The sequence below is a fragment of the Schistocerca cancellata genome, chromosome 3, assembly GCF_023864275.1.
Source record: "Schistocerca cancellata isolate TAMUIC-IGC-003103 chromosome 3, iqSchCanc2.1, whole genome shotgun sequence".
NCBI lineage: Eukaryota > Metazoa > Arthropoda > Insecta > Orthoptera > Acrididae > Schistocerca > Schistocerca cancellata.
In genome coordinates this window covers 856,703,715-856,728,060 of record NC_064628.1, presented here as the reverse complement: position 1 = coordinate 856,728,060, position 24,346 = coordinate 856,703,715, and the positions used below count along the sequence as shown (strand labels likewise).

Sequence of the window (24,346 nt, the reverse complement as noted above, 5' to 3'; positions counted from 1 at the left end):
ACGTAACCCTTAGGACATACATACAGACGGAATCCTGTCACCGTGGTGCCTCGTGATATACATTACATGATGAAAAGTATCCAGACACCCCTACGTAATGCGGAATTGACTACTAGATGTCACCAGAGGCGGGCCGCGCCAGTATAAATGGAGTGTATAAGTAGTAGAGATGCATGAACAGCAACTGGGTGCGTCGCGAGAGCTCAGTGACTATGAACGTGGACTAGCTGTCGGATATCACCTGACTAACAAATCCATCAGGGACATGCCAACCCTCCTACAGCTGCGAGATCGACTGTTGGCTGTCTGGCTGTGAAACGCAGTCGCGAAGCCACAGCTAGAGTTAAAGCGTATGGTAGGCAGACGATACGTATCAGACCACACGCACTGATGGGCAGGTACCTTAGAACATTGCGGAGGGTGGTTGTCAGAAAACCGAATGAAATCAGTGCAAAGAATCATCCTTCAGTCCCAAAGTGCTGCCAGCAGTCCCACTAGCACAATTACTCTCCGTAGGGTGTAAAATAGAATGCAATGTAGTGGTCGAGCTGCTTTTCCGAAGCCACACAAATCTGTACTAACAAAGGGAGGCCAAAACGTTTGGAACGTGGATTTACTGTAAACTTCGTACACTCGTAGTACTCCACGAGGACAACAAAATGTGTAAGCAGTAGCGAGTACTCCTCAAGCGTTATTGAGAAAATCGCAAGATAATTTCGGTCTTCCAATATATACCTGTGAGTGGCCATTTTCACCACGAAGCGGCGGTAGCCGACGATGTAGGCGTAATCATCAGAGACCAAACAGATGTGACACAACTAGAGATGGTACTTGCAAAATACTGTTCCGCATCGGTTGCGAGGGTAAATAAAAAGAAAAGTAAATTTCTAAATATAAAGCGGCTTGCTAACTTGCCCATTGAGTGGGCGAACCATGTTAATGAACACAAAGCTCTTGAAATGGCATTGACAACTCACCTTTTAAAAATGATAGCAATAAATTGGCAGGAGGTGGCAAGAAAAATCAAGGGAGCTTTGACTGAAAAGTGTCAACGTAGCATAGACCAGTTCCAGAGAATACTGTTTATCAACACATATTTTATCCCAGGCCTACTACATAGCACAGGTTCTCCCCATTCCATCAATGGTGGCGAAGACGATCATGTCCACCTTAGCAAAGTTATTGTGGAAAGGGGAATTGTTTCGAGTGCCAGTGAAGACAGCAGTTTTGGATCCAAGCAATGGAGGAATGGGTCTAACCGATATCAAGTCTAAAGCGATGGCACTGTATGTCAAACGAACATGGAGCATAATGTGTAATGATCCAGGGTGCTTTACAGCAAAACTATACGATATTGTCAGGCCAGAAAGTGTAGAGCCGCCGATAAATATACAAAAAATAAGTTTTAAGCTAAAACACATTAGGGAGTATTACGTTGAACGAAGTTATCTCAGCAAAAAGCTTTTAAACTCCAAAAACGTTACAGCAAAGGCGATTTTAGCTGGAAGATGGAAACATGAAAGGAAAAATAACATAGAAACTAAATATGCTGGAATAGCATGGAAAGGGGTCTGGAAAAACATCAGTAGTGATTTTCTTTCTCTGATGTGAGAACAGCGTGGTACAAGGTAGTCAATAACATCATCAGCATTAATGAGCGTCTCTTTGCCATCGGTTAAGTGACACTAACCTCTGCAGAAAACGCCACCTCGTTGATAGTGTGCATCATCGTTACACATGTGGAAATCGGATTACCAACTGGAGGTGGACTGGGGAGAAAATTGCTCAAATAACAAGAACTTCAGCAAACAATGTACCGACTAACATTTTCTTTAGACCACCCTCAGGCAAAAAATAACGCAGTGATTTGGTTAATGAGCAAATATACAAGTTATGTTTTTAACAATATTGGCAGCGATGAACATATTGAATACAAGATGTATATGGCAAATGAATTCGAGAAAATAGTTAAATATAAGAATCACAATAAGAAATATGGTAACATGCTCCGAATTGTCTTCAACAGAATGGGTATAGGTTAGGAACTGGATTCCTAGTAGAGAAGGAATGGGTTGGGTCACGTTCCCGACCGTGACCTCACCTGTAAGTCACCCATGAAAAATAAATCAATAGTACAGCAGATACTAGAATATGACCACAAACATCTGGTGTCTGATATAGAGGAAGATCTTGAACTCCCTATGGATGCGTTTAGAAGGCTGGAACTGACAAAAATAACAAGGCAGGGAAGGACTTTGCGATGTCGCTGTTCGCGACTGCTCTTCTGTCCATGTAATTTACCCTGGAAGGAACACTCGTCAAGGATTTACTGAATGATTAATTTGGGTCTGGGAAATAATGATGAGGAACCGGCTGCAGAAGAAGACAATGTGCGTGCTGAACCGCCACCAGTTGAAAATGACAGTGAATGTGCTAAATTGTGCTACTGCTAAAGACTCATTCTTCGAATGCTGTAATTAATGACTGCAATTATCTGTCACCTTATTTATGTCATTTCATTATAGCCATTTTTGTTACTGTTTCTGTGAAATAAAAAAAAGTGGTTAGAAAAAAAAAAAGTGGTTAGCGTTCAAGCCCCGTAATCATTGCATCGATGGATCGAGTCCCGTTCGTCAGTTTTTTGTTTTTTTATTTTCAACACAGTCATTTTCTTAATTATTTATATTACAGTTGAGATAATGGGAAAAATACGTGTAAACTGATGAACTTTTGTTAAATTTACAATCTTATCTGGCAGTCTACAAATTTTTATTATCACAAATAATATAATATTCATAACTATCGACTAGTAAACGATGGAACGCATAAAGTGATACTGAAATTGTATGCTTGTCCGTGTCTTCAAAACTGTTCGTATTTCACCGAAAGAGAATGAGAAAGTGCTTCTCTTGAAGACGCTATTAAAATACACTCGATACTGCATGACGAATTATCAGCGCCGATATTTGAGGAAATACTGCGTTATGCACGGTTTGCTTCAAAATTATCGGCTGAAAGAGGTTTTTGAAAATGTTAAAGAGGTTTATTTTTCTACGCAAAACCTCAAAAGACCTTGCGTATGCGGAAACATAGCATTTATTCAATGCAGCTGGTGCCGTTTAACTTTACATGTTTGTACGAAAAATACCATCCTGCAACTTGTACTCGAGATGTCGAAAGAGACGATTAAGCCGCCTGTGCCGGTCAAAACTTGGAGGTAACAAGTCGTTTCGGGCTCCTTCCAGGTATAAGGGATTTCTCAAATCACGGACAAGCATACATTTTCAGTTTCACTTTATGCGTTTGGTAGTTTACCAGACGATAGTTATGAGTGTTATATTATTTGTGATATTAAAAATTTGTAGACTGCCAAATAACATTGTAAATTTAATAAAAGTTCATCCGATTACACGTATTCTTCCCATTATGTCAATTGTAATATAAATAGTAAAGAAAATGACTGTGTTGAAAATAAAGAAACTGACGAACGGGACTCGATCCAGCGATGCAGTGATTACAGAGCTTGAATGCTAACCACCCGGTTGCCGCCCCTTCATAATAAAAATGGCCACTCACAGATGTGTGTTTGACGACCGAAATTATCTTGCGATTTTCTCAATAACGCTTGAGAAGTACGCGCTACTGCTTACACATTTTGTTGTCCTCGTAAAGTACTACGAGTGTACGAAGTTTGCGGTAAATCCGCGTCCCAAACGTCGTGGCCTCCCCTTGTAAGTGCTAAGCAATGCTCTAGGCCGCGTATAGAGCGACGCCGCTGGACAGTCGGTGATTGGAGACGAACTGTTTAGAGTCATGAATCACGTGTTCCCCTGTGGCAATATAGTGGAGGGGTTTGCGTTCGGCAAAAACCTACTGAACGTTACCTAAGATCATGTGTAGTGTCAACAGTAAAGTACCCTGCAGTTGGTGTTATGATATGGCAATGTTTTTAGTAATTACTGTCTACTGCTTTTCCTGCGCTTAAGGGGAGCCGGAGGTGGTCAAATCCGAAAAATTACGATTTTTTTTGCTACCGAAAATTAATTGGAACATTCCTCTTTAATGTAAACTTTGAATTATTGTTCTACTCGCCCTGGAAGTGGAGTTATTACCATTTTCCCCCACGCCTGCAGAGGAAATGGGCGGGCGCTGAATGCATCTAACACCCTCTCGTCACTTCCTGGCGAACTGCTTGGGATTTTCTCGGCCTGTTACGCATACAGCGCCTTATGTTACGCATACAGCGAGTGTGCAAGGATTGGCTACATTGTTTTCTGTGACAAATGAAGCCTTAAGAGCGCGGAACATCGTCTCTTTGCTCTTTACCGTTTCGAATTAGTTCAGTGTTGCGCCTGTTGTTGGTAGTATTATACTTCCTATGTAAAGCATTGTTCTGGTTACGATGCCACGTTTTAGTAACCGTGTATATAAGAAGAGGAAGAACGTAGGTAAAAGAAAATTAACACTAATACCAAGTTGCGATACTACAATTACTGAAACAGTGCGTTCTTCTTCTAAGCAACACATGCCCGGCCATAGCCCTGTGACATCTTCTAGCAAGAAGCTGACTGGTGGAAGTGACAGATTTCGTGAATATGTTAGTGACAGTTATGATATTTTTCATGACTTAGCACAGCCAGAATTGTTACACAAATGTCTACACGGAAAGACGCAGAATCCTAATGAGAGCGTAAACAATTTGATTTGGAAAGTGATTCCTAAAAGGGTGTTTGTAAGCATAAAAACGCTGCACTTTGGCATTTATGATGCAATAGCAACCTACAACCAAGGGAACAGTGTGAAGTGTGAAGTTCTGAAGGCATTAGGATTTACAGCTGGGATGAACACTGTACGAGCACTAAGAAATATTGACAGAGAAAGGATAAGAGGAGCAGAAAGAAGAGAAAGGCATATGAAGTATGATGGAACAACAGGCCAGAAAAGAAGACAGAAGAGGAAGCTTTTGGAGGATGAAGAAGGAGACCCTGATAATCCATCCTATAGTGCAGGAACGTATTGAGAAACTTTGATAGCCATTTCCCGTAAATTAGAATTTTTCGAATATAAGGAACATTTTCTCAAAATCCACTCAAGCTAGAGAGATGAAATTTTTATACAGCTCTCCTAGTGGTCAAACTTACAGTGTAACACAGCCATTTGGCAATATGTTCAGTAGTTTCATTTCAGTTTAATTATAAAGCAATTATTTGTAAAAAAAATTTGGGTCATTAATAAAAGAAATAATTGGAAGGAAACTAGAAAAGATACTCCAAAATCTCTCTGTCATAACTGCAATACTAAACCACTCTATGTGTAAAAAAAATTCAAATTTTTCTATTTGGTAGTTTATTCATAAATGTTTCTCAAACTTAGTGATTCTAACATGGGCAGCATAGGCACCTCCGGCTCCCCTTAAGAAAACAACGCTAAATTCGGAAGCATATCAACTCATTTAACAGCACCGTGTACTGCGCATGGTACAGGGTCACTTAGGAGACGTTATTTGTTTGGATTAGCACGACAACGCACCCTGTCACAAAGCAGCATCTATGAGGCAATCGTTTGTGGACAATAACACTCCTGGAATGGACTGGCCTGTCCATAGTCCATACCTGAACCTAATGGAACACTTTCCGGGCGAGTCAGAACGTGTGCTTCGCTTAAGACTCCAGCGGCCAGCCCCACTTTCTTAATGTGGAGAGGCCTTGCACTGCACTCGACATCAAATGGGCAAACAGATGTAGTCAGCACGACTACACGTAAAGAAACGGTGGCAGTTGACAAGGATAAAACAAATAATAACGCCGAAAGGAAAAACGCTACAGTTAGAAAACCAGTCAATATGAAGCATCTGTATGAAGACATGATGGTATTTATTGAAAATGAATTTTCTGGGCAAAAGATGACACAGCCCAAGAACAAGCGAACTAAAAGTGGAATTACTGGCAAAAATATCGCAATGCGCTATAAAGCAGGCTTTATTAACTGGCAGTGCAGTTCGGAACAACTACAAAAATAAAACGAGAGAATATTCACGAAACTATAGAAAACATGCAGATGTGTGGTAGTAACCGAGCGGCCCAGTAGAGATGCAAGCAAAACAGCTCCTGCAGCTGAAATCACAGCAGAGCAAGCAATTGAACAAAATATTTTGCTCATAATGTCAAGAACAAATGAAGAGGCAAAGACAGTGCAACAAAAGCTGACGTACTTAATGAACCAGACCAAAGAGAAAATTTGTATAAAGAAGGTCAAGCAAACCGATAATGTAATCGTCTTCGAAATTGCTACATGAAGGGTCATGAAAAAAATAATCAACAATAAAAGGGTGCAAGAGAAACTGGTTTGTGAATAGCCTAAGATTAAGAGACCTTTAATGATTGTGTACCACATCCCAGTGGACACAAATGCAAAGACACCGAAAGACACAATACGCTTCAGGAACCCTGAAGATGAACTGCCCAAGGAAACCTTCGGAAACGGCTTTACAGTCCGATTCAGGCCAGAACCAGTGGGAAGAAAAGTGGTCCACCAAGTTACTGAAATGAGAGCCCTCAGGTTAAAACAGCACCCGTGAAGCGACAAAAAGTATGTCTTGGATTTCATTCGGCTTCAGTAAAAGACTTTCTAGTAGCGAGGAGGAGTTTTGAACACCAAGACCTTGGTCATCTCGCAGAACATAAAACTTTGTGATAAACAATTAGTAATTTGTGGACATTGCGAGTAAAAAGGCCAGATCAGAAAATACAGCATTAAAAACAAACAAGTGGCAGTGTGTGTGCCATGTAAATACAGATGTAAAAACACACGGGGAAGAGAGATGAGTGTTACACATATCAAATCCTCCTAACAAAGAAGAATTTTAAGAACGAATTATGGAGAGGCGTCTCCTGTCATTAGAAAGCAATGAGCACTCTAACGATGCCATAAAGTGTGTTCTATGTAAGGAACATAAATCACCAAATAGGAGGGGGAGGGACGACGAAAGAGCAAGATATTTCTGCCAATAAGTGGACAGTAAATACCATAGAAGAGAACATGTGACACAGACCTGCGAAAAATCAGGAAAAACGTTTTCAAAGAAAATTCAAAACTATGTGGTATAAGACAGAAGCAAGATCACAGACGGTTATAGGAGTGACATTATACTGCAAGTTATCAGGATTTATTGATAGAAACTGGGTAGTTCTTGGAAGAATGCAACAGCACAAAACCTGAGGAAAATACTGCACTGCCTAAAGAAGTAAAAGATGATTCTACAATGCAGGGTATGAATCAGCAACAAAAACAGTACGAAACCCAGGGACAGTTCATACAGGAAACAAGCATCTACTACATAGAAGTAAACAATAAAACACAGAGGGGAGCCGGCCGGAGTGGCCGTGCATTTCTAGGTGCTGCAGTCTGGATCCGCGCGACTGCTACGGTCTCTGGTTCGAATCCTGCCTTGGGCATGGATGTGTGTGATGTCCTTAGGGTAGTTAGGTTTAATTAGTTCTAAGTTCTAGGCGGCTGATGACCTCAGAAGTTAAGTTGCATAGTGCTCAGAGCAATTTGAACCATTTTTGAACACAGAGGGGAACAGATCTGCGACACATTTATAAAAGTGTAGTGCAATGGCGACTTCTGCTACAGAATGTATCAGGATGACCAAATGTAGCAGGGAGACATCAAATGTAGTGGGTGGGTGCCAGGAGGTGCCGTATTAAAATTCGGTGAGAACTTTCCCAAATGATTTACTGTTTCATACTACAGTGTCCTCGTTCACCTCCGTCTGTGTCACTGGGCCCCTCAATGCTGAGGAAGCACCCCAGCAGCCTGTGCAATACAATGCTGTGTCGTGCTGGCCTTGACTGGCCCACTGAGTTCTGATGATGTCAGGATGGGTGCACCAGCAGCTGACTCAGCGCCCACCATCCTCAATGTCTCCGTGCTGCTCTGCCGGGAGCCGTAGGCCATTCCTGATGTTGCTTCTTCGTTACTGGCATAGCTGAGATCACGGCGGCAAGCGCCCACGATCCGGCGTCCGAATCTGTGACCCTCATCTCGGGATATCTCTGGAATTCGTTGCTGGCCCAGACGACTGCCTGCGGTACCGAGCCAAAGAGTGGCGCACCACTGGCTGGCTGTGGACGCCACGTCTGCCTCAGAGGGTCGAAATAATGATCTGCCGTGGACTGGGACACTGGCACTCCATCTGTTGCTGTGTGTAACCGGTGGTGAGACATGCCTCGCCATCCAGGAGAGCTGCCACACTTGAATGAATCTCGTTGGAAAACGACACCCATTTGTATGTGGCTGTGCACCTCTGTTTTGCTAATGTGCCGCTCCAAGTCACATATGCACCACAGCTGGGTTGCGCCAGTGGGTCCCTTTTACCTGTAGTTATGCCATGCAAACCGCTGCATTTACTCTTTTCAGCAGTTCGACGACTCCTTACTTTGCAACCGCTGTTCAGTGTAACTTACTGCAATCTGGCCCGCACCTGGCTGTAGCTTCTGCTCAGAAATGTTGCACTGAATCTAACTTTGCTATCTTAAACTGTGGTGCCGCTACATTATTTCCCTGTTTGGTAAGACCCAGTCCCTGGGTCGAACCTTAACTAGCTGTTAACTTGTCTGGGTCAGCACCTATTTCATATTTCCTTACTACTAGAAAACTTAAATGTGACCTAGTGCTCTTACAACACATGACATGAAACAAAACGTAAAAATTCCGTACTGGACAACCATTGCCCGATCAGCCCCTTACCTACTCACCTCACGCCCTCGGTATCCAATGCACTGGGACTTGGACTACCCTTGGTTCCCTTTTGGAATTAGCTCTCTGCCTGATCAGAAAGTAAGCAACACACAACAAAGTTAAGGCTGTGATGACACTTGGCACAGAGGTGCTCAAAATGATTGTTATTGGCCGTTGTCTTTCTCTATACTGAGCGACATGTTGAACAAGCTGTTTGGCTGATATGCGCCCCTCTTACCCTAAAATGAACTGGTTTACGGATCTCAATCCATCATTTTATAATGTGATGTTGATATAATACACAGTGATTTTTACAAGTTCAAGACCTCCTGTGAGGTAATACATCACACACAAATCAGTTTATACATACATTTTATAAGAATGTGGAGAGACGATCTGGTAATGATGGCCCATTGTTCTCACCATCATAAGCTTTTACTTCCCTTCTGTTTAGACACAAGCACTGGAAATTATTGCGTTGGTTGAACACCATTGGTTCGCTTTGTCAGTGTCTTACCTGTGCGACATGAAACGAACAAAGAAAACAACATTTTAGTACAAACGTTATACGTATAGCACGTAATTAAATAATACACTTTAGTGCCTGCCTGGTGTGTTGGTCAAGCAGGAACTAAGGATGGTGCATTTAGCTAATATCTGAAACACCATATATCCCTCACTCCAAGCTGAGCGACCTTAAGTTTGATTTTAGAAGTTCACCATTCGGAACAAAGATTTGATACATTTTTTAACGAAACTGACTCTCTTCTCAGTGAGGACTGAGGGCGTCGATAACTAGTCGTTTCGCAAATTCATCGCCTTTATATTAATAATGGCAATGAATGACTAACATCCGTTGGTCACTTACTTTGTGACGTTTATGCAGTCACTTAGCAAAAGTTTTTAATAATGTTTTCTAGATAAATCTACTTTAAAAGCCTCATAAAACTAAGTTTCATGTAACTCTCCACTGAGTGTCTTTAACATTAGTTAGCCTTCGAACTCTCTCTCTCTATCTTATACGAATACACGAGGCAATATTAACTGTACTACTTAGAAGACAGCTTAACGAAAGGTGTACTACATTTGTAGCATTTGTAGATTTGAATAAACCTTTTGACAATGCTCTAAATTTCTGAAGGTAGCAGGGGTAAAATACAGGAAGTTAAAGGCTGTTTACAACTTGTACAGAAACTAGACGGCAGTTGAAATGGATCTGAACACTATGGGACTTAACATCTGAGGTCATCAGTCCCCTAGAACTTAGAAGTACTTTCACATAACTAACCTAAGGACATCACACACATCCATGCCCGAAGCAGGATTCGAACCTGGGACCGTAGCAGTCGCGCAGTTCCTGACTGTAGCGCCTAGAACCGCTTGGCCACCCCGGCCGGCATACGGCAGTTATAATAGACGAGGTGCATGAAAAGGAAGTAATGGTTGAGAAGGAAGCGAGACAGGGCTGTAGCCCATCGCCGATGTTATTCAGTCTGTACAATGAGCAATCAGTAAAGTAAACCAACGAAAAATTTGCTGTAGGAATTAAATTTCAGGAAGTAGAAATAACAACTTTGAAGTGTGCCGATGATATTGTAATTCTATTAGAGACAGCAAAGAATTTGCGAGCGGAGTTGAAAAGAATTGACGAGGAGTATATAGGATTAGTATCAACAAAAGCATGGCAAGGATAATGGAATACAGTCGAATTAAATCAGGTGATACTCGGGGAATTAGATTAGGAAACGAGACACTTATATATGGGTTTCGTTATATGGCAGCAAAATGACGGATGATGGCAGAAGTAGGGGTTAAAAAATCTAGACTGTCAACGGCAAGCTTTCTGAAGAAGAGACATTTTTAACGTCGAATATGCGTTCAAGTGTTAGGAAGTCTTTTCTGGAAGTATTTGTGTGGAATGCAGCTATGAATGGAAGTGAAACGTGGACAATAAGCAGTTTAGATCAGGACAGAAGGTTTTGAAAGGTGGTGTTACAGAAGAATGATGAAGGACAGATGATCAGATCACGTAGCCAATGAAGAAGTGCTGAATCGAAATAGAGAGAAAAAAATATATGACGGAACGTGATTAGAAGAAAAGATTAGCTGCTAGGACACATTATGAGACATCAAGGGATCACCAATTTAGTATTGGAGGGACGTGTGGGAGGTAAAAGTTGTAGAGGAAGACCAAGAGAAGAATACAGTAAGAAGATTTAAGAAGATTCACAAGGATGTAAGTAGCAGCAGTTATTCGGAGACGAATACTTGCGACTTCACATAACAAAATTATAAGAAACTTCCAGGCAGATTAAAACTCTGTGACCGGCCGAGACTCGAACTCGGGACCTTTGACTTTCGCGGGCAAGTGCTCTGCCATCTGAGCTACCGAAGCACGACTCACACACGGTACTCACAGCTTTACTTCTGCCAGTACCTGGTCTCCTACCTTCCAAACTTTGCAGAAGCTCTCCTGCGAACCTTGCACAACTAGCACTGCTGAAAGAATGTTGCATAAGTAACGTCTGTCATACACTGAAAAATCATCATTCTTTCATACCTTAGAACTGCTGTGTTTAGTCCCTATTAGTGCTGAGTTATTTTTACATTCCATAATTTAATATTTTTTTACACGAAAAAAAAACAAAAATAAAAAATAACATTTTAGTACACACATCATAGACAAAATATGTAAATAAATAATACACTTTTCTTGACTAGCTAATTTGGCTGAAGGGGAAACTAAGGACTGTACAGTACACTAAAATCTGCAGCAGCACAAAATGGCACTCTAACAAAATCACATACGGCTAAGGGTATGCTCAATCTGAAGCAGGTTCTGTCTTATTCTGTATCCTTGGTTTCCTTTCAGCTAACTTAACTCTGTTAGCTGTAGGGAGCCGCTTACCTCCAAACTACAGCGCATCGTGGAACTGACGTATAAAGATCGTAGCCACAGGTAAAAGAAAAATAATAAAAAAAACACCCTGGATGCTGCTAGTTTAGATTTGTAGACACACTCTATACAATTTAGCCACAAGTATGAAAATATGTCGCAAAACATATGTCCCTAGCCCCCTGAACCAATTTCAGTATGTCAACTGACTACTTCGAATAACAAGAGCACAACTTTCATCACTTTGAAAACACGCAGTTTCATGTTGTGACATGTGAGATGAGTGCGTAGAAATTTGCCTGTAATCGCATTATAATAACAACACGCACAAGGTTCCTGTCAGCTGCTTTATGTTCTCTAAAGCCGTTTTTATTTTTGTGCTTTGTTGGTAATATGAAATTTCTCCGAGGCAATATATGTGATCTCTTCATTATATGTTAATCTGATCGAACTCTGGTTTTGGTCGTATAATATTTTGCTCTATAAATTTAATGTTTATGTTATGTAGCCTTAAGCTGTATGTGGACTCAGTATTATTCATTTGTTTGTTGTTATGCTAAGTGTTGCATTTTATTTGTAAATGTTAGTGTACACGGTAATATGGAAGTGTATCACGTGAAATAACTTAAAATAAAAAAGCGTGACATTTTAAATTTAGTAATAAAATAAGATGCTGATTTTGATATTTCAGGGACGGAATTGACGGATATCAGAAACCGCTCATGTATCAATTGCATGTCATGCATTGGTATACCTATAGGATTGGTGTCCGCCTGCTTGTGTGTTCAGATGTTTCCCAGCTGGAAGCACTCCTTGCTTTTTGCAGTACTGTGCTGCCTTATATTACTACTGTTCTGCAGGTAGGATGATGGGTATATACGAAGGCCTGCTGATAGGCGATTTGAAATTTAATAATACGAGTAAGTTGAAAACGTAAGTAATGTCAGACTTACTTGTTGCAGAAGTATGAACCGATATGCAATATCGATGTCTCTTCCTTTGTGCGTGTAATAAATTGTACTTCCTCTTCTGTAACCCTTTTTTGTGGACAATATATAGAGGTGCATCTCTCAAGGAACGTCGAGCACCCTTTTTCATGCTGATGTCGGTGGCCACTTGTTGTGGCGTGACATCGAAATCGTTGACGAGCCGTTATCATTCATGACCGCCGAAATGTCGCCGACGCGCACATATCTCCTAATGGGATTTCACACGCTATCTGATTAAAAGTATCCGGAGACATACTGAAACCGGTTCCGTCTTGTCCTACTTCGCAGTAAGTCTTGTAATTTATTTCTTGGGGTTTTCGTGGTTCTTTTTGTAGTATGCCGCCGGGTGCAGAGATCTGGATGCGTCACTGCGACCAAAAAAATCCTGCTATTGTTTTACTTTGTAACGACAGTGCTATTTTGTAAATATTTCTGATCATTTTTAGGCATTAGCAAGATACACAGCCTGGCCCCAAGCAACATAGTTCATTGTTATTGAAACCTGGTTGGTAGGTACTAAGAGAGCGCACAGGATAAGGTTATGATTGTGGATGGGGCTGTAAACAGTTACTGTGAGTTGCACAATCAAACACACAACTTTATTTTTCTAAGAACCACTTGTTTACACATTGTTTTAAAAGATCACAATTAGACAATACGGCTGAAGGCCTAGTTAAAGAAAACTTGAGATGCTTTCTGGGCTGAAGGCCCAACACCACACCAAAAACAAGAATGGCTCAAGGCCTGGCTTAGAAATCAAAAGCAATTAAAAATAGAAGGTAAAATTTAAAACAAACATGCAATTGAAAACAATTAGCGGCTGAAGGCCTACACTGCACATCTTAAGGACAACTATAATTAAAACACATCAATAAACATTTTTTTCTAACCAAGAATATTCTTTTTAATGTTACAACAGAATGTCCAAAAGCCTAATTAAAGAAATATTAACTTATTGCACGCCTGAAGGCCACAAAGAAATTTGAAACAACTGCTGAAGGCCTGCAAAAAAAATCAGACAAACAATTTAAAATAAAACCATTCCTTCTTATAAAAAATTTTTCCTTTGAAGAATACACACAGCTGAAGGCCTTATAAAAGGGGTTCACGTAAATCCTCGGCTGAAGGCCAAACATAACACTTTGAACGACTAACGGCTTAGGGCGTGGATTGCAAACAATATCAGATAGAACAAATTTTCAAGAAAAACAATTTTTTTTAAAAATAAAATCAATATTCCAAATTTTAATTTAACGCGGCTGAAGGCCTTTACGTAAAATTAAAAAAAACTGAATTAATACATGGGCAAAGGCCTCCTTCAATACTTCAGACTAAAATGAAAATCACAATCTAAAACAAACAGATCAAGTGGTGCTCAGAAGTGTTCCAAGTGTCAGCCTGAGAAGGTAGCTCAAACGTAAGATGAGATGAGAGAGACAGCCAAGAGTTGAAGTTAAATAATCGGATGGCCTTCCAAACTAGAGATGGCCCAAGGGCCAACCAACAAGTTAAACAATTCTCTTCCGTCCGACCAACAGCAGAACGATGGAAAATATCGGCTGAGGACTAGGATATGAACAGCACTACAACTTCAGAAATTGGCGTCTAAAAACAGCCAAGTGAACAAACTATGAACCAAACACCTTAAAAGGCTGTCGAACTACATGCCTGCTGGACAGCATCAACACGAAGAGAAAAGGCACACTGCCGGAAAACTATGCAAGCTACCAGGGCAGGTAACTGGGGCGTTAATGGCCACAGGGCAGAAAATACCGCTAGTGCACTTCACTGGCAAGTAACAGTCAATCTAATAATTAATCACAATATACGAAGACGGCTGCAAGATTTCGCTGACTCCAACACATCGTACATTGCTGCTAGCCCAAATGGTCCAGGGAGCAACAACCCAAAAATGAACGAAGAGATGTCACAATAGCTGAGGTTCCATTACAGGTTAACTGATCACTCAACATCAGCGTCCAGGTACAGTGTCCAATGAAAATTGTCGCTCTCGCAGCTAGCAAAATCAAATGGTTCAAATGGCTCTGAGCACTATGGGACGTAACATCTTAGGTCATCAGTCCCCTAGAACTTAGAACTACTTAAACCTAACTAACCTAAGGACATCACACACATCCATGCCCGAGGCAGGATTCGAACCTGCGACTGTAGCAGTCCTGCGGTTCCGGACTGCAGCGCCTAGAACCGCACGCAGCTAGCACCTCACGGTCCGACAGTGCATGCACGCCGTCAGCTGTACCAGCCTGCCCTTGCGCCGCGGGACTTCCTCGCTCCTCCGTCCCAACCGTCTGACTGCCTGCAGCATGCAGACAGCATTAAAATAACTGCTCAGTCAAAGCAACACAAGCCACACACGGTTCCACGAAAAACTTCCACAAACAACTCGAACAATACTACAACCAGTGACTGAGAGAACCCAGAAGCGGTAGGCGACCAAATAGACGTCGACCAATGAGACAACCGACCGAACGACCAACCAAGGTCGTCCGCACTCAATTCATGTGTGTCAGCAATGGTCGAGCGAGACATGGCTGTCTCGACCTCACTGCTGCTCCGTCCCAACTCAACTCCCCATAAACGATGACCCAGAAATACTAGCAGTCGCTCCAAAGGTAGAACGACAGTGCTCTTATCGATAAGCGCTGCTGCTGCCACTCAAGAGCAGGCAAGCCAGCAACTTAGTGACACCAGTAAATGGAACAAGAAACGGGACGGCAGTACCGCAAAGGCAAGATGTCAAGTAATAAACGGCACGAACACGAGCCGCACACCGCTCAATTGTGTATTGTTTTAATATTCTTAATATGGAGTGCGTGTGCTAAGCAATCAATGCACCGTTTATTCACACGCCATACGACGGACTGCGTCGATTATTTAAGATGGCCTGCATTACGTTTCAGTTAAATAATTTTATGATGTTAAACTTCCTAGTCTTATCTAACATACAAGGACCAGAAATATGATTTAATTAGTTGTCAAGAAAAGTTCTGGCTAGCTAACGTAAAATATTACCAGAGATTTTATTATCTGCTTCGTACTGAACTTTAAAGTAAACATACAGCTGTCGCTATTAATATCTTTGTGGTTCGTATCGAAATGTTCACACTAAAAATTCTGATTACAATCATTTTTTAAACTTTTCGGCCTATTTAGTAGAAAGTAACTTCTGAATGAATTCTCATTAATGATCGGTAATTTCCAAGAGTGAATGAATATCGAAGTCGCGGGGTCTAAACGATACATATCGAACTTGCGATCTTAAATCAATCATGCGTCTCTAATGGCGGGCGTTATGGGTATGTTTACGGTGGTCGCTACAGCAACGACAAAAGAAGAGCGTTACAAAAATACTTGTAATTGCAAAGGAGATGACTTACCTTACTCATCGTCGGTGTTGTAATCACGTGAAAGTCCATTATGGTGGTCTGGATGGATAATTTGGAAGAGTCGAACAAATGTATTCTTCCTGATACTCGTTCGTTTTCCGCACTGTCCGCAGTGAAACTGTAAACGGTATTTCAGCATCGAAACTGTGCTTACGAAGTTTTACACACTTCGAACCACCACAGTCTACTTACTCCCTTCTTTTCTCGTCCAGTGGTACTCCATATTTGCTACAAAAAGTCGAACAATTTTCTTCGCTGGATAAACATGGAATTAGATTTTTCCATGTGAGAGACCCCGCCGAAGAAACGTCAAGAACACGAGACATTCCACTCACAAACGACATAGATCGTCTGGGATTCCCTAGTAACTCAAAAATAATTCATGTAGGTATGTAATTTAGAGTAACTACGGGAACGACGGATAACAGATAAAAATGACGATCACAAATAATTGATCATAACGCCCATCACAAGAGGTGCACGGTGGATTGACGATCGCATGTTCGATATGTATCGTTTGGACCCCGCGACATCGATAGGCAATCATTCAGTTAATTAATATTTCTCTCCCCCCATAGATTCAACTTTGTGAAGTAATCATTTCGCAAGATGAATTTATTGCCGACTTGGCAAAGGGATATCTTTGGTTAGAGAACTTACACTGTTTAAAATAAATTTTGTTGTATTTTCAATATTATTTTTACACAGCACGGATGTATAAAACTTTTACTGAAATCTCAATTAAAATGCCTGAAATCAAATAAATAACCATATATCAGCAACAAGAGCGAGCAAAAAGTAAAGTATGTGAGAAAAAGAAGTGAGCTAATATTGTCGCGTAGTAGCCTATATAGACCGCAACAAATTACAACATTTCAATTTTTCATTCCTTTACTTACTACTCTTACAGACTACATTGTATTTAAATAGTATTGATCTTAAATATTTCATTTTATTACTAGAAAATAATAAAGGCAGATTAAAATACGTTACCTAATACGAGAGTGGTTTCAATATTACTGGACATTAATATCGGGGTGTTCCACTGAACGTCTTTGTCGCAGCCTGAACTGTGCTGTGAACACTTTAAATAAGGTGTTTAAATGTCTGTGAAGGTATGGCAGCCCGTTCTTCCTCAAGGACCGAAAGCAGTGAAAGTAGTAATGTAGCACACAGGTGTCTGCAGCGAAGTTGACCTTCTAAGTCATCCCAAAGGTGTTCTATTGGGTTCAGCTAGGGCTCAAGGAGAGCTCAGTCAATATCAGGAATGTTATTGTCTATAAACCAAGTTTACGTATCGGGTGATCAAATCCTCAGAGTGCATTGTTGTTGTTGTGGTCTTTAGTCCAGAGACTGGTTCGATGCAGCTCTCCATGCACCTCTATCCTGTGCAAGCTTCTTCATCTCCCAGTACCTACTGCAACCTACATCCTTATGAATCTGCTTAGTGTATTCATCTCTTGGGCTCTTCCTACGATTTTTACCCTCCACGCTGCCCTCCTATACTAAATTGGTGATGCCTTGATGCCTAATAATATGCCCTACCAACCGATACCTTCTTCTAGTCAAGTTGCGCCACAAATTTCTCTTCTCTCGAATTCTTTTCAATACCTATTCATTAGTTTTGTGATCTACTCATCTAATCTTCAGCATTCTTCTGTAAAACCACATTTCGAAAGCTACTATTCTCTTCATGTCTAAACTATTTATCGTCCACGTTTCACTTCCATACATGGCTACACTCCATACAAATACTTCAAGAAACGACTTCCTGACAATTAAATCTATACTCGATGTTAACAAATTTCTCTTCTTCAGAAACGCTTTCCTTGCCATTGCCAGTTTACATTTTATATCCTTTCTACTTCGACCATCATCAGTTATTTTGCTCCCCAAATAGCAAAACTGCTTTACTACTTTAAGTGTCTCTTTTACTAATCTAATTGCCTCAGCATCAATTCGGCTACATTCCATTATTCTCGTTTTGCTTCTGTTGATGATCATCTTATATCCTCCTTTGAAGACACTGTCCATTCCATTCAACGGCTCTTCCAAACCCTTTGCTGTCTCTGACAGAATTACAATGTCATCGGTTAACCTCAAAGTTTTTATTTCTTCTCCATAGATTTTAATTCCTACTCCGAATTTTTCTTTTGTTTCCTTTAGTGCTTCCTCAATACACAGTTTGAATAACATCGAGGATGGGCTACAACCCTGTCTTACTACCTTCCCAACCACTACTTCCATTTCATGCCCCTCGACTCTTATAACTGCCATCTGGTTCCTGTACAAATTGTAAATAGCCTTTCGCTCCCTGTATTTTACTCCTGCCACCTTCAGAATTTGAAAGAGAGTATTCCAGTCAACATTGTCAATAGCTTTCTCTAAGTCTACAAATGCTAGAAACGTTGGTTTGCCTTACCTTAATCTATTTTCTAAGATAAGTCGTAGGGTCAGTATTGCCTCATGTGTGCCAACATTTCTATAGAATCCAAACTGATCTTTCCCAAGGTCGGCTTCTACCAGTTTTTCCATTCTTCTGTAAAGAATTCGTGTTAGTATTTTGCTGCCGTGGCTTATTAAACTGGTAGTTCGGTAATTTTCACATCTGTCAACACCTGCTTTCCATGGGATTGGAATTATTATATTCTTCTTGAAGTCTGAGGGTATTTCGCCTGTCTCATCTATCTTGCTCACCAGATGGTAGTGTTTTGTCAGGGCTGGCTCTTCCAAGGCAATCAGTAGTTGTAATGGGATGGTGTCTACTCCCGGGACTTGTTTCGACTCAGGTCTTTCAGTGCTCTGTCAAACTCTTCACGCAGTATCGTATATCCCATTTCATCTTCATCTACATTCTCTTCCATTTCCATAATACTGTCCTCAAGAACATCGCTCTTGTATAGACCGTCTATATACTCCTTCCACCTTTCTGCTTTCCCTTGTTTGCTTAGAACTGGGTTTCCATCTGAGCTCTTGATCTTCGTGCAAGTGGTTCTCTTTTCTCCAAAGGTCTCTTTAATTTTCCTGTAGTCAGTTTCTGTCTTACCCCTAGTGAAATACGTCTCTACATCCTGACATTTGTCCTCTAGCCATCCCTGCTTAGCCATTTTGCACTTCCTGTCGATCTCATTTTTGAGACGTTTGTATTCCTTTTTGCCTGCTTCATTTACTGCATTTTTGTATATTCTCCTTTCATCATTTAAATTCAGTATCTCTTCTGTTAGCCAAGGATTTCTATTACTCCTCGTCTTTTTACCTACTTGATCCTCTGCTGTCTTCACTATTTCATCTCTCAAATCTACCCAGTCTTCTTATATTGAATTCCCCCCCCCCCCCCCATTCTCTTCGGTCGTTCCCTTATGCTCTCCCTCAAACTCTGTACAACCTGTGGTTTAGCCAGTTTATCCAGGTCCCATTTCCTTAAATTCCCACGTTTTTGCAGTTTCTTTAGTTTTAATCTACAGTTAATAATCAATAGATTGTAGTCAGAGTCCACATCTGCCCCTGGAAATGTCTTACAATTTAAATCCTGGTTCCTAAATCTCTGTCTGACCATTATATAATCTATCTGAAACCTGCCAGTGTCTCCAGGCTTCTTCCATGTATACAGCCTTCTTTTACGATTCTTGACCCAAGTGTTAGCTATGATTAAGCTTATGCTCTGTGCAAAATTCTACCAGGCGGTATCCTCTTTCATTCCTTACCCCCAATCCGTATTCACCTACTACATTTCCTTCCTTTGGAAGTACAAAAGCTAACAAAATAGGATCATCGATCTGTTTTGTAACACCTCTGTTTTGTAGCACCTTGCATACCCGGCCTGTTGGTAGCTGTTTGGAAGTCACGAGTGATTCCTTCTGCTCACTTCATGCGTTGTTTTACAGCCACCATCAGCAGTGCTTGGCAGTCCTTCTCCGTCAGTATATGAGGTCTGACTCGATTTGGTTTAGCTGTAGTTGTTGCTTCAGGTCTCCAATTCAGAATAGCATTACCGACAGACATCTGGAGCAACTTTATGTAAGTTGAAATGTCCCTGATGGGTTCCTCACTCAGGTGGCATCCAATGGCTAGTTTATGTTCGACGTCACTGAGCTCTCCTGATTGATACATTCTGCTGTTAGGTCTGCTGTTTCTCTGTCAACTGGACTGTACTCTCCACCTCAGTTCAGCCCGCCAGTGTGGCCGAACGGTTCTAGGCGCTTCTGTCTGGAACCGCGCGACCGCTACGGTCGCAGGTTCGAATCCTTCCTCGGGAATGGATGTGTGTGATGTCCTGAGGTTAGTTGGTTTAAGCAGTTCTAAGTCCTAGGGGACTGATGACCTCAGATGTTCCCATAGGGCTCAGAACCATTTGAACCATCCACCTCAGTTCTTCATGGCGAGTCCAGCTCTTGTGGTATCTAGTAGCCAGACTAGGGCTCGAACCCAGAATTTGGGGCTAGAGCTTCTCAGCAGTATAGAAGAAACATTGAACAAAATCTAGCTGTACAGTCATTACAAGTTTAGGTTCACTCTAAGTCATGACGTTATGGACTGTATTCATACAAATATTCCAGGCACGAGATTCACATTACTGGCATGGTTCACTCGTAGTTTCGTCATATCTTCTGATTCCGATTATCAGACTCCTAAATATTCTGAAAAATTAAATTCTCAGCTTCCTGGAAACTTCCACTGCAGAATGTGGTACAGTTGTCCGTACTAGCAAGACTTCAGAGTGATCTGACTTGGATTCAAATTTTGGTAAATTATTTTGGAATGCCGGATACTTTCTTAATCAATGTATAACACATAACAGCGCTGGAAGCAAAATACGTTGCGGTTTTTACAATAGAACTGGCTTTTGCGTCATAATAAGGCTTTACTTTTCGGAAGTTGAAATGCATTATTGCATAAGGACTTGTTTTATCCCCCCTGGCTTTCGTGTGTTGCAGATAAAGTACGTTTTAAGTACACTCATGCTCATAAATTAAGGATAATTGCAGAATGTGGTGCCACACAACGTGACACTACACAAAACTGGCATTGATAGCATAGGCCCTTAGGGAAGACACACGCCACAGATCTGTAAGTCCACGGTATTGGTGATAAGTTGAGAACACCAGTCCCGAAACACATGTGCTACAAAACGCCACTGTTTCTTGCGCATGTACCCCGACATCAGTATGGGATATGATCAGCATGCACACGTACACAGGCCGCACAACGGGTTAGCATACTTTGGATCAGGTGGTCGAGGAGCTGCTGGGGTACAGCCCCATTCTTACACCAGTGCCTCTCGGAGCTCCTGAAGTGTCGTAGGCGTTTGAAGACGTGCAGCGATACGTCGACCGAGAGCATCTCAGACGTGCTCGATAGAGTTCAGGTCTGGAGAACAGGCAGGCCACTCCGTTCGCCTGATATCTTCTGTTTCAGAGTACTCCTTCACGATGGCAGCTCGGTGAGGCTGTGCATTATCATCCATCAGGGGGAAGGTGGGACCCACTGCACGCCTGAAAAGGTAGACATACTGGTGCAAAATGACGCCCGATACACCTGACCTGTTACAGTTCCTCTGTCAAAGAAATGCGAGGGTGTATGTGCATCAGTCCATAATTCCATCCCACACCATCAAACCACGACCTCCATACAGGCCCGTTTCAAGGACATTGAGGGATTGATATCTGGTTCCTGGTTCATGTAAGATGAAAACCCGGCGATAATCACTGTTCAGACTATACCTGGACTCGTCCGTGAACATAACCTGGGACCATTGTCCCAATGACCATGTACTGTGTTCTTGTCACCAGGCTTTATGGGCTCTCCTGTGACCAGGGCTCAGTGGAATGCACCTTGCAGATCTCCAGGAGAATAAACCATGTCTGTTCAGTCGTCTGTAGACTGTGTGTCTGGAGACAACTGTTCCAGTGTCAGCGGTAAGGTCCCCACCTGCACTTATGGTGGTGACCTACTTTTGAGGTTCACAAATTGGTGTTTTATGGCTTCTATTGCCTTCACATTCATTTCTTAAGCCCATACCAAATGTGTTGTCGTTCACTGTTGGTTCATACATTACGTTACTCTGGCACTGTGTTATTATTTCCTGTTCCATTCATATCATGTTTCAGTTAGGGTCCGTTTACCCAGTGTAGTACTGGTTGACTGAGAGAACTTTCTCACGCCTCACCTGCGCGGGTTCTCGCATGCTACTTGAAATTTCCTGATTTTGCTACATGACTACTGCGACTTTCTCGTATGCAGTCAAGGTGTAACTTGATTTGCATATTTGTATGGGTTCCTTTAATATTAATTAACTTGATGAAGGTTGCCTCTTAGTTTTCCTTGTTCCTTTTTTGTAGCGCCTTGCAAGCTCCCAACGACTGCTATTTAGATCGTAAATGTCGTTAATTCTCCCTGTCTGTGGCAGGCTGAGAAGGGAGTTTGCTTAATTTTATCTGCAGGGATTACTTTTATTCATTTTTATATAAGCCTGCTGTGGGGAAGGATCTTATGCACACTTTTTCTCTCTCGGCAGCGTAACCTTCCCTGACCATTCTGCCCTCTTTATAATTGATGTTTAGGCCCATCATAGTTCAGAATACAATCTTATCGATTAAATTTGAAGACGCAACGGATAACGCAATTGTAATTTTGGGGATGGTCAGAGAAAACTACATCCTGCACGAATCTAGACTTGTGCCAATAATTTTAGTAAAAGGGAGGCGTCACTGATATGATTCTCTTTTCTTAGATATGGTTTAAATGAACAAGCCAAGAACAGAAATTACTTCGAAAAACAAAGTTAATTTTATTTTAACCAACATTAGACAAATTTACGAAGTTACTTCTTAACAATCTTTTGAATACACATTTCACTAATTCTGCTTTGAATTTTCATTTAACTATGAACAAAGATTATTTAACTATGCACATAGATTATTTCTCCTTTGAATTACAAGTCGTGTTGCCTTTGATTTGCATCGTCCTGTGGGAGGAAGGAAAATCTTGGAGAGCACGTGGTCACTACTACTATGCTGATACATGCACGTGCACTAAGTTATCACTGAAATGCTAATATCGTAACTATTTCTCTATGCAGATTTTCTATGTACAGTGGCTGGCACCGAGCAGGACTCGTGGCTGGTATCTCCAGCGCGAAGTGCATGAATACGAAACGATTCATCTTAGAAAAGCTACACTCCTCACTAAATTTTCAATAAGTTGTTAAACGTCGACACAAGCTAGCATAAATGTTCAGCAATCGCAAAAACTGGCTACAACTCCCTCTATTAGCTTTCTCGGCGGTTGCAGTTTGAAACCATTCACCACGTGGCGGTTCGTAACGGAAATCTCGAACGGAGAAGATTATTCTTATATCGGATAAATTGAACAAAAATCAATAAATGATTCTTAATAAATGAATCGCGAAAAAGCCTCTGATAAATAAATTGTTAACATTAAACATATTTAAACATTCAAATACCTTTGTCCTAATTTCGACGCAGCGTTCTGAAAGAACGTCTGGTCGCTTACCTGTCTCCCAAGAAACTCCTCGTAACCGTTGCGCGGCTGTTTCTCCCGAGCAGCGCGAGGTGGTGGGGGAGGCCCATGACCAACCTCTGGTAAGAAAACGTTTTTTTTAGACTCTGTACCTCTGGTCTAACCATCCTGTTCCTGCTGTTTGCCTTCCACTGACTGTGTTAAAGTTGGTGGAAAATTCTGAGACCCACTATATCTCTGGTTTGTCTGCTACCACACTCAAAACATTCACACCTGACCACATACTTTAATCAGAGGTGGAGAAATGTAAATAGGGACACAGGACGTGCATATTGTAATGAGAATAAAAGACTTTGATCCATAATTGTTTCTACATGCATGTAATTTGGGGCTGAGATTATTTCACTGTTCATTAATCATGTAAAGTAATTGAATTTACGCTGATAATGTCTATCAGCTGAAAGCAACATAACACTGATTTTAACAATGTAACGAAACCTATTGTGACGTTACAGCCTGAAGATGGAATTTGTATCCTGAAAGCTGGGTCGTGTCAATTATTTCATCCAAATAAAGGATTCGTCAAGTGCAAATGGAGCGGATTTATTAGTCATGGAATTAGCCACAGTTGTGAATATCACGCAAAGAGTATATTATGTTTGTATGTTATGCCTGTACACATCAGAACGGAATTCCAATACCTTGCAGTGCTAGATTCAAGCTGCCACCAAATAGTGGTGTTAACCACCTCCGATACTGGACTATACAGAGATCGATAAACCCATACACAATTCAGAACAATAACAAAACCCACAAAAGTTTTGGTAGTCGTG

At 41.3% G+C, this 24,346-nt stretch overlaps 1 protein-coding gene across 1 annotated transcript in view; it reads left to right on the top strand.

Annotated features, from left to right (window-relative positions):
- The window catches only part of LOC126176612 (solute carrier family 22 member 7-like), a 569,470-nt gene that overhangs the window by 518,152 nt on the left and 26,972 nt on the right, over positions 1 to 24,346 (top strand). The window contains exon 6 of the mRNA XM_049923772.1: positions 12,330 to 12,498. Coding sequence (XP_049779729.1) covers positions 12,330 to 12,498 — 169 coding nt within the window. The remainder of the gene's footprint in view (positions 1 to 12,329; positions 12,499 to 24,346) is intronic.